The sequence below is a fragment of the Epinephelus lanceolatus genome, chromosome 14 (assembly GCF_041903045.1).
Source record: "Epinephelus lanceolatus isolate andai-2023 chromosome 14, ASM4190304v1, whole genome shotgun sequence".
Taxonomy (NCBI): Eukaryota; Metazoa; Chordata; class Actinopteri; order Perciformes; family Serranidae; genus Epinephelus; species Epinephelus lanceolatus.
In genome coordinates this window covers 10,364,605-10,375,311 of record NC_135747.1, presented here as the reverse complement: position 1 = coordinate 10,375,311, position 10,707 = coordinate 10,364,605, and the positions used below count along the sequence as shown (strand labels likewise).

Genomic DNA, 10,707 nt, shown 5'->3' with positions numbered 1-10,707 from the left:
TGCGGCGTCTACGTATATATGTCTATGGCCGGCCGTTTTCGCCGGTGTGTTAAACACACTTTAGAAAGGAGTGTCCCCAGACTATCAGAAGGCGGAGATCTCTGATTGTCTGGTGGCGAGACTACTGGAATGCTAATAACATCTGTTTGTTTTTATTCCTGTTTGGAAACATTCTACATGTGTTGATGAATAAATAAAACAAAATCGTGCTGCCCGGTGTCTGGTATCAAGTAGGCTACACCAAGCACCGCTTGTAATGTCCAGCGAGTGGCGCTAGTGCAACTCTCCGGTTAGTGCATTGTTCTTCTGTTGACGGCAGTCCTCGCAGAAGAAGAGAAGAGCAACGATGGTGCGTGTGAAGTCCAGGTAAAATGTGGTATTCATGTGTCATTTGCACACATTTAGTGTGTTCACAGGTCGTATCTGACTGTACCCCTTTTGTTGGTAGGTATTTACTGTGCGAAGTCAACGTGTCAGACAGAAGCCGCCTGTTGCTGCTGAATGACAGGGCTGTTGCAGCGGCAGTGAAAGCAGCAGTGGCCCGAATACACGGGGACTATGGGGCAGCTCTCTGCAGCATCAGATTCTCTGGTAAGCAGTGGTAGTAGCAAATACTCCACAACAAGTAAAAGTCCTGCATTTAATTTCTTATCATATAGTTCTTTCAGGATATTATAGTCTTGACTGAGCTCTCAGTGTTATCTGATGTTTTTTTTTCCTTTCTAGTTAAATATCTGAATGCTTATACTGGAATAGTACTCCTGCGTTTTCCCAAAAGGTGTTACAAACTCCTCTGGTCTGCATTGCCTTTCATTACCTGTATTGAAACTCGTGAGCACATAATCCCATGCTTTCTGAACTGTTTGCATGTGGGAGGTGAGAACAGCAACGGCATCACACAATTCATAATAAATCATATATCTTAAACAATCTCAATTGAACACTAATTAGAGGTATATTTTTCAGGAACAATTAGAACATGTCAGAAGTTTTTGATCCGATACAACACCCAGCAGCTACATCGAATGCTCCCTAACTGCAAAAACGAAGGTAAGGGATTCAATGGACTGCTGTGTAATAGTTCATGAAACACCCTGAACTCTGCAATTACAGGTAGTAGTGATCCATTAATTGATTTACCTGTTTGTGATTTAACTCACCTGTAATAAAATCCCTGTAATAACTTGGAAGGTTTGCCAGAATTGAACATGAATCTTCTTGAATCTTACAGGATATATTGAAACATTTCACTTAAGATCATTTTGAATTTTGTATTGCAGTCTGTAGTTTATTGAGACCATTTATTGAATACAAAACATTGATTACATGATGAACAAAGACAAATAACTTTGACACTGACTGGCTCCTTCTCTCTTTTTTTTCATTTGTAGAAGAAAAGCAACAGGTTCAGGCAGCTATTCTGAAGTGCTCTCTAACAGGAGGAAACAAGGAGGCATTTGGAGAGGAATCAGATAGTGAGGAAGATGAATAGTGACCTCAATGAAGTAAAAGGTAGCGGACTATTTTTGTTACGGGACCGATAGAAAGGAAGATATGAAGCATTTGAAGAAATGCATACTCCACTCTGGATATATGATTTACTGCAGCTGCTCAGTGCATTTGCTACCACACAACTGACTGACTGTATACCTGTCTTCAGTAGAGGGACACATGACATGGTGTTTGTTACATAAATAATTGCCATCACATAACACAAAAAAAGACTATGGCCTAATTCTGAAAAAAACAAAAACAAAAAAAAAACAGACTTGTTATGTTTTTCTGAAATATTTTCAATTTATACTACGTTTTGAGCTTATATATTTTGTTTAAAAATAAAGCACTGTATTTGAAGATAATATATTTGTCCTAGTGTCCTTAAAATAAAGTTCTGTACATACTTATGAAGACCATTCAAACATAAACAAATTGGTGGTATAGGCTACAGTTAAAAATATTCAAGATGCAGAGATATTTATATGTAATCTTTATTGGCTGACTTAACAGAACCTTTAACAATATTGCCAATACTGTGTCATACCATCAGAATTATATTGTTTATTAAACCCATTAATTACCTAATCCTACTTAAAGGGGAACACCACCTAAACTAAAAATTACAATATTTTATTTCCATGGCTAAGGAAAGATTAATCAATATTTGTGAACATGAGTTACTCTCTTTCAAAGCCAGAAAATAGAGAAGTAAGTCTCAAACTTGTGATATCATCAAGTGAAAAGTCTGGAGTTGCTCTGTAGACAATGAATTCCTTTTTTATACCCGAATGAGCTTTAGGGGACTTTCCGTTCACATCAGGGATCCAGGCCTGGATTATGGGCAGTGCTAGGGTATACTTAAAAAGTGGTCTCCAGTTTGGTTCATGTATACTCTGGTATAGTACACATCAGGTGTGAACACCAGCTGTACCATAACACAGAAAAGGGTTGCTATTTAACACAACTACAGGGCGTCTTTAATGAGTTATGAAACAGTCTCAATTTAATACTGATAGCTCTATATCAGATGGCAGCACAGACAGAGACAGATCTGGCTTTGTTGCCACATTCAATCTGCAGTCGGAGCTCTGGCGGGAGGCAGAGAGCTCCGTGCCCAACAGCAGCAGCAGCAGCTCCTCCAGCCAGGAGCAGAGCTTCACCCTGCCGCTCCACGGGCCCCCACTGATGGCTGTCTCTGGAGCATAGACTGTATAAAAATAATTAATTAGCAGTTAATACTAATAATAATTAATTAATTAATAAATTAATTAATTATTAATACTAGGTTAATACTAGCAGCAGAAACGAGGCTAGGCTACAGGCAGAGCAGCAGGGGCTTTACAATATATATGTGTGTGTATATATATATATATATATATATATATAACAAAACAAAATTGGCATATTAAATTGATATTAAAACGCTTTAAAACTTACACCTCAGGAGTTCTTACCTGTCGGGATCCTTCGGGAAATGCTGGAAGGCCAGGTGCGGGGTGTTCCACTGATAGTTGTTGCAGTTAATTGCACTGCACTGTTTTCTTTTACTTTTTTCTCCTCTCTCCTTGACATCTTGCATGTTGTCTGGGCGCAACAGTCCAAGCTCAACAGTACAAAATGGCGGCAGCGCCCCTAGTGGCTGTTGGCAAAAATTCAACAGAGCTTCGCCTCTTGGTATCCATGCTCTTTGATCCGGTATTGTTTATTCTTTTATTCCTTATGGATTTCGCACCAGAGCAGCCTAAACACACGAAATCCAAAATCACGATGGGTGGTGACAAGTCATGTCATGCCGTTTTTCGAGGGGAAAAGTTAAAGGATTATTCGCGATCTCATGCGGATCTGTTAGCGGGCACGTAGCTGGTTTATGAAAGGTAAGAGTCTCACTCGTACCACTATTTTTGGCTGAGATATACCGCCTAGAAAGTGGGATCACAACTTTCACATTTCATATGGCTTTATTTGGTGATATTTTATGGTGTTTCTATCATAAACAACATAAGCTATCATAATCACGCCTGATTTCAATAAGGTACGATGTTTGAAGCTGGCTGAGTGTTGTTTGATCACTGATAGTACTGTTTTGAAGCGGAGTGAGCGCTCTTGTCATTTGGAGCTCCACCTGGATCTTTTCATTGAAAAAACACGAAAAAACACTGTAGAATGGTCATACTTTGTGCAATCTTCTTCAAACTTGAAACAAATGTTCATTAATAGCGTGCCTACAGCCCCACAGTGTCATTTACCTGCTCAGATAAAGCCACAGACAGTTATTCATCCTGAAACACATTTTTTATTTTAGGCAAAATCTTCAATTTTTTACTGATTTAAGAGGCCCATTACATAAGAGTCTCTGTATCACCTAGAGTGTTTCTGACACATTCACAAGAAACTAGAGAGTTTTCTTTCTGGCAAGAAACATGCATGCATATAGTCAGAGTGGTTCAGAGGCAACAGTCATTTTAATTTCGGTACGTCATTTTAGGCGTTTTAGCTACAAAATGGGGGTGGAGTGCAAGAGGTTAAGTCAAGGGCATGCAAGTTTTCAAGCTGAAAAAGAATTCTTGAGAGGTAGAGAGATCAATTAGAAAAATACACAAAACTGTAGTTTTGGATACTGTGGATATGAGGCAATACAAGTTCATTTATTAGCCAATGTCAAAGTAATAAAACAAAATTTTAACATCTTTGGTGAATGGTGAACTATAAACTGTAGTACATACCAGAATGGCAGCATCATCAAGAATGTGGGACTTGATGTTGTTGTTTTTCATCGATGACAACCACTGCTTCTCCTGACTTTTGAATTTGTCAATTTTTTTTTTTTGGTTTGGCTGTTTTGAGACATGCCTCTACATGCTGGTAGACTGATAGAAGTGCTGGAGCGGACTGCTGGAATGGACTGCTTGAAATGCGGAGCGCTTGGCATAATTATAACTAAGTTACTGAGCAACCACCTTTTCAACAATTTTTGAGATCAGCAGTAATTTGGATATAGGACAGTTATTACTGGGCAGTATGGGAGATAAACCATGTTTCTTAAGGAGAGGCTGGAAACAGGCTTGTTTGAAGTAATCTGGGACCTGGCCAGACAGAAGAGATTCATTCACAATTTTTAGAAGCCATGGGGCGATGACTTCAAAAACCTCTTTGAAAAACTTGGAAGGCAGAAAATCCAATTTACAGATACTGAGGTTAGTATTGGAAACTATGTTAACCAAATCCTTATGGTTAACGGGGAAAACTCATCCAACACTGTGATGGAGCGTGAAGGCTGTGGTAACAGACGAAGTAAGCTAGTGGGAGTAATTGATGATTTCATGTTTTCTATCTTTTCACAAAGTACTTTAAAAACTTTACACAATCATCTACAGATACTCTTCGCTGCTGAGGCTTGTTTGCTTTCTTATTTTTAAAAGCCTGAAAAATGCTCGGTTGTTTTCATTCACTCATTTCTAACTACTTTTAATTGCGAACACACAAGACAAGTGACACAATATTGCTAAGCACCACAATTGAGTGCCAGAAATATTTATCATACACTGACCTCTGGCCTGTGACATGTGCACCAATCATTGGCATCCAAATGTATTTGTAGTGAGTGGAAACTGCCAAAAAATGCATCTCAGGCACATTCACCGGGAACTGCCCATTAGTTTGACAGCCCATTGGTTCGACATCGCATTGTTCCGACCATATTAAACCCATTGTTCCGAAGTCTGTTCTGAAATCATCATGATGCCCTGTGGTTAAGGTCTGGTTAGGTTTAGGCACAAAAACCACTTGGTTAGGGTCAGGAAAAGATCATGGTGTGGGTTAAAATGAAAAAGAAAGTGACAAACACATAAGCCGTGAGCCTGCTCTGCCTCAAGCCGGTCGCGGCGCACCATATACCCGCCGCGAGCCGTTCAGCACCGCGGACAGTCGGACTAATGGGATGTCGAACCAATGGGCTGTCGAACCAATGACATGGACCCCATTCACCAGTAACAAAGAATCTAACAACACAATCTCCTGCTTTTGTCACAACTTTATTTTCGAGCTAGGATAATAAGTCATTGGGGAAAAAAACATGTATGCACAGTGCGGGCAGGATTATGGCTCCCAGCAGCATCAACAAACTCCTACAGATTAGATCCGATTGACTTCAAATTTTGTCTGTACCATCTTAAGACATTGGACATTTAAAAGCTGCTTAAAGCTTGAGTTTTTGGCAAACCATGTGACCCTGGCAAGCTGTCAAATTTCCATGTGTCGCCACCAAACAAGAGGTTGATCAAACTTCCCAGTACCTTGTTCAATCTGCACCAAACTTCACATGTTTTAAAAAGGTCCAGGCCCAAAGCCAACTACATGCACATAAGGTGTCATGGTGATTGTGCCAATTTGGGGAACAGGAAGTACGTCTCTTCAGACATTTATCTATTAGCTTACATGAAATTTACACGGTGTGGTCAACAATTGATTTACAGCAACATGACATTTAATTAGTGTGTTCTCCAGTGCCATATACTGGGCACAGGAAGTAGTATGAACTGTGTAATAGGTCATTCCAACGCATTCTTCCACACTCGCTGAAGGATATACCATCTTACTACAGCGTGCAGGGTCATACTTTTGCAGAGACGGACAGCCGCATCAGTCGGTGTCCTGCCAGCACCCAGGAGCTGCCCGGAGGCGCGAGGGCCTGTTCATTGCTGCTTGCAGCTTTAATTCATTTTTATATCTAACAAAAGTGATTGTTATGAACTGTAGTTTTATAGAGTTTTGTGTGGGACCATTTCATGGCTTCCAGGAGTCTTTCCACCGTGAAGTTGCCAGATGACCAGCTGGCAAACAAACAAGATATAATGTGTTAATTAGTGAGCTTCAGAGGCCTCTGCTGCCATGCTCATCAGCATTATTGATGGTGTGGCCCTCTTAGGATTGGAACTCTTTTGGATGGTAGGGAATGTTTCAGGCATGGTGTGTGTACCAAGTAGACACCTTGTCATGTATGTGTCCAAGAGATGGCCAATGATGTTTATGATGTTTATGACATAATAATCTTTGGATGTTTACTTGCTTGTTTTACAAGTTATTGTGTGGCACATTAAAGCATATTAAAACTACACTAAATCCATATATGCTTGTAATGCTACTATAACTCCTGTAAAAGAAAAAGAAAAAAAAAGATGCTGGCAAGGAAAGCAAAGAACAATTATTTCTGTATTAATTACTTTTGCCTTACAGCACATGCACCATGGGACTGTGAGGAAAGTGTTTATGTTGTGAATGTGCACTTAGGAATGAGTTATAGCAGCTGCACAGCATGGTTTTTCTTATTTTAACACACCCAAATGACAAAAATAGAATGTGGTAGATATGGTAGGTAATATCAAATGCAAAAACTGCAGCTGCAGGTTTGGGGTTGCAAACTTAAGAAAGCTGTTGTCTGAAAACAAAAGGAAAGTATGACAACACAGCTGTGTATTAAGCTTAAGCAAGCCTAAATGTAACAGGAAGCACACCTTTAAAAATAAACATATAAAATTGCCCAGAACATTTTCCAGAATATACTGCTGAATAAGCAGTTCCTTTTTTCACAGAAAGTCCCATAATGATTAAACACACACATGCCATGAGTATATAAGTCACTTTAACACTTTAACAAAAAAAAGATAGAAAAGATAGAATACACGCATGGCATCACAACTGGTTCTAAAACTTGTGGTACTTCAGATACAGCATTGAATTGCGCTAAATGCTAATGGAAGCATGGCAACATAAGACTATGATGATATTTTGATAGCTGGTGTAATGTTTGCCATGTTCACCATGTTAGGTTAGCATGCTAACATTTGCAATACAAAGTATGGCTAAGGCTGATGGGAATGTCATTTCTTTTGTAGGTATTTGAACCACAGAATTTGACAAAAAGAATGTGCGGTACGTGAATATGTGTCCCAAATCTAATTGCAATCTATGGAATAGTTGTTGAGACATTTCACCAAAGGAAGCCAACACAAGTGCCAAAAACTGCAGTTCCTTGAATGGCTACTTGAGGCTGGCCCCAGAAGTGAGTCATATCCCATACACCCCCATGTTAAAAAGTTTAATAGTACAGCACAAATAAACATGTTCAAAGCCTGGAATTCAAAATGGTGATAGTCTCTACAGCTAATTTCAACATTCATAACAACTGCACAGGTGCTAAATTTTTATATAACTCATTTGTTTATATTTTATTAAGGCTTAAAGTGACAGGCTGTCTGCTAGTTGTCACCTCAGATCATTCAAGTGACTCAACTTGACCTCTTCTCTATCTCCAGTCTGTCTTCCAAATATGGTCACTTCTGGCCCCAAAAATCCAAGATGGCAACAGCCAAAGTCCAAACTCAAGGCTTCAAAATGTTCATAAGGTGATGTCAAAGTAGCTAGGTCCATTATTTTTACAGTCTATCCACCTTATTCCTGAGGGTACTACCGTAGAAATGATTATGGGCGCAACCTCCAGTGAGAAAGCGGAAGTAGCAGTAAGCTAATTAGTCCCATAGCCTGTCCGTGGTTATTCCCAGTGGCTACTCTTGGTGGCTAACCGCCAACGCAGGTTCTTTTTTAAAGTAATTTGCCTTCAGTTTAGCAAATACTTTATTTTTTTAACGAATATTTAACTAATGTTGACTTAGCATTTTTTTTAAATGTCTTTGCGGAGCTCTGGTACCTGTTGCACTGTCCGTGTCTGTAATGACTAACAACCAGTCTAAGATAAATTTTTGTCTTCAGCAAGTGTGTGTTGAACATGTAACCAGAGCAAAAAGGGATCACCCTATATGGGTTTTTCCAAGGGTTCCATAATGGCCCCATGCCAATTGCACACATGGGTGGTTTTATTCAAGTAGGCCCAATGTAGGATTCCCATTTTGGGCCTGCACCCACTTGGTATCCAGGTAGCCAGAGCATAACTCATGTGAAGCCCACTTGGGTAAACCCATCCACATCGGCAATTGGCATAGTGCCATTATGGAATCCATGGAAAATCCCTTACAGGGCCCATTTTTAAGATCATTTACTAATCTGTTATATTCCAAAATAAAATACCTCATAGTGCTTTACTGCCATTAAATCATGTCCACAAAACTATTTGATTGTACCTGATATTTTCCACCTTATCACATTTCTTTGCACTACTGCAGGTGTCAGTATGCAAGCCTATACAGTAGATCCTCCTCTAGAACTAGGGTTACAATATGTGTAACCCTAGTTTATCGTTTTCTGCACACAGTCCATTCATAGTATCCAGCACAATCATGGAAAATACTGTCATAGACATGTAACTAAATCTGTATTAGCTTGCTTTTGAGACAGTTCATTTTGTAGGATATAATTCCTGGAAATGTAAACTAAACAAGCCTGTACTTCAATGCAGAGGACAATGAACATTTTAGAAACTTTGTTGGTCATTTTCGTTCAAGTTTGAGTTTGTCATTTCAATAAACTCATGCCAAAGTTGGTATTAAATATTGTGAGCCTGAAGGCATCATCTTTAGTGACATGCCATTTGAGAATCCATCACAACTGAGTTTATCCATGCATCCACCCCATAATAAAATGCGAGCATTCCCTAAAAATAATCAGAAAATACCATCACTTCCCACTCAATTTCATCAAATCTGCCTCTTAAGCATCTCCACCCGCTGAGCAGCCTTACGAGAGCTGGAGGGCTTATATTAATTGACTGTAAGGGCTCAGTGTCGCTGCAGTGTCCCTGGTTGAAAGAAAAATAAACTAGAATCATAACTCCTGTCCAATTCCTCAATGTCCTTGGTTGGGTAAATCTTCAGGAAAAAAACATGACTTACTGAGTGGCGTATTATCCATTTAAGTCTTCTTGACTGAGTGAGGTTAGAGTGGGTGGGGGGTGGTCGGGGTGTAATAACCCGCAGCTGGCTTTGCTGCAAAGTGCTATCACACTGGCTGCCTGAGGAAAGCTATATTTAGTGGGTGCTAAGTAATAACTAAGTACAGTGAAATGATCCAGCTACGGTAATGATACAACAAGGTGACAACCAGATATTGGGGGACTTAATTACGTTTGGGGCGGCAGTGAAAAGCCACAGTTGTCAGATCTCTGGTCTGTGTTTATTCGACGCTAGTGACTCGCTGTCACGTTAACCCAAATCTAACAATATCTTAACAGTGTACTTAGCGTACTTAAAGACCCACTTTGTTTCATGACCTTCTGCTGTGTTTTATCTGTGAGAAGATAAAGCTTATTTTAGTGTAATACCAACCTCAGCTTATGTACAGGAAAATAACTGCGTCTATAAAAAGACTACTTGCCATAAATCATTCGTAAATGCCTTCATGTATCACAATTTTAATGCATTCTGCCTCTAACTAGACCAACATGTTTCCCATCAAATTAAAGGGTAATAAGGAGGCCTGAAGCAGCGTTTGTGTAGTGTCTGATGTACTTAAGGCCCACCGCAAGACTTTCACATTTCACTGACATTTAGATAGATAATGAGTAACAATCTTAGTCTTTAAATCCCCTTGTGAATCTTATGGCATTTAAGTCTATTTTTTCCCTCCTGTCTTTTTAAATATTTGATGAGGATGTTATCCAGAGCGGATATTCCTGGCATTGGCTTTGACCACTTCATCATACCTCCTCTTTCCTTTACACTTACCCAGGTACAGTATGCTGCTCTAGTGCCTTTTCTCACCTTTACATCTGAGAGGCATGATTCAAAGTGGGACTGGGTAAAATGAAATGATCACCAAACACCTCAATATCAATGTTGTGATGAGACAGTAGGGTTGAGTACTGATGCTATCACAAAATATTTACACAGTGATATTTTTGATAATCATCATTAATATGGATATAATGACTGAGTGGCTAAAAGCAAACAACAAAACAGCGCGAACAGTCTTGTCACTTCAGAAAATTACATCACTTTTCTGTAATGCAGCCTTTCAAACTGGAAAAAGACACAACATGTTCAACATCTTAGACCATATGTAGTCTCATATCATGATATCGATATAATATTACATTGCCCAGCCATAATTCAAAGCCAAGGTAAAGTCACTTCCTGTCTAGTCTCTTTAAACAGATATCTGCATATCAGTGGCGATTGTTCTAAGACTGCAAGGGAAGCTCAGCTTCCCCTAAAATGTCAAAAAATAAGTGGTCAAATATGTACTGTTGTGTTTACATTTCAT

At 39.4% G+C, this 10,707-nt stretch overlaps 1 protein-coding gene across 1 annotated transcript; it reads left to right on the top strand.

The window, feature by feature from the left end:
* The first annotated feature begins 286 nt into the window (after positions 1 to 286).
* On the top strand, positions 287 to 1,859 carry LOC117251718 (ribonuclease P/MRP protein subunit POP5-like). The gene is made up of 5 exons (XM_033618235.2): positions 287 to 366; positions 449 to 591; positions 727 to 876; positions 967 to 1,050; positions 1,392 to 1,859. The coding sequence occupies exons 1-5, from the start codon at positions 347 to 349 to the stop codon at positions 1,490 to 1,492; spliced, it is 498 nt and encodes a 165-aa protein (XP_033474126.1). The 5' UTR covers positions 287 to 346; the 3' UTR covers positions 1,493 to 1,859.
* The last annotated feature ends 8,848 nt before the right edge of the window (positions 1,860 to 10,707 follow it).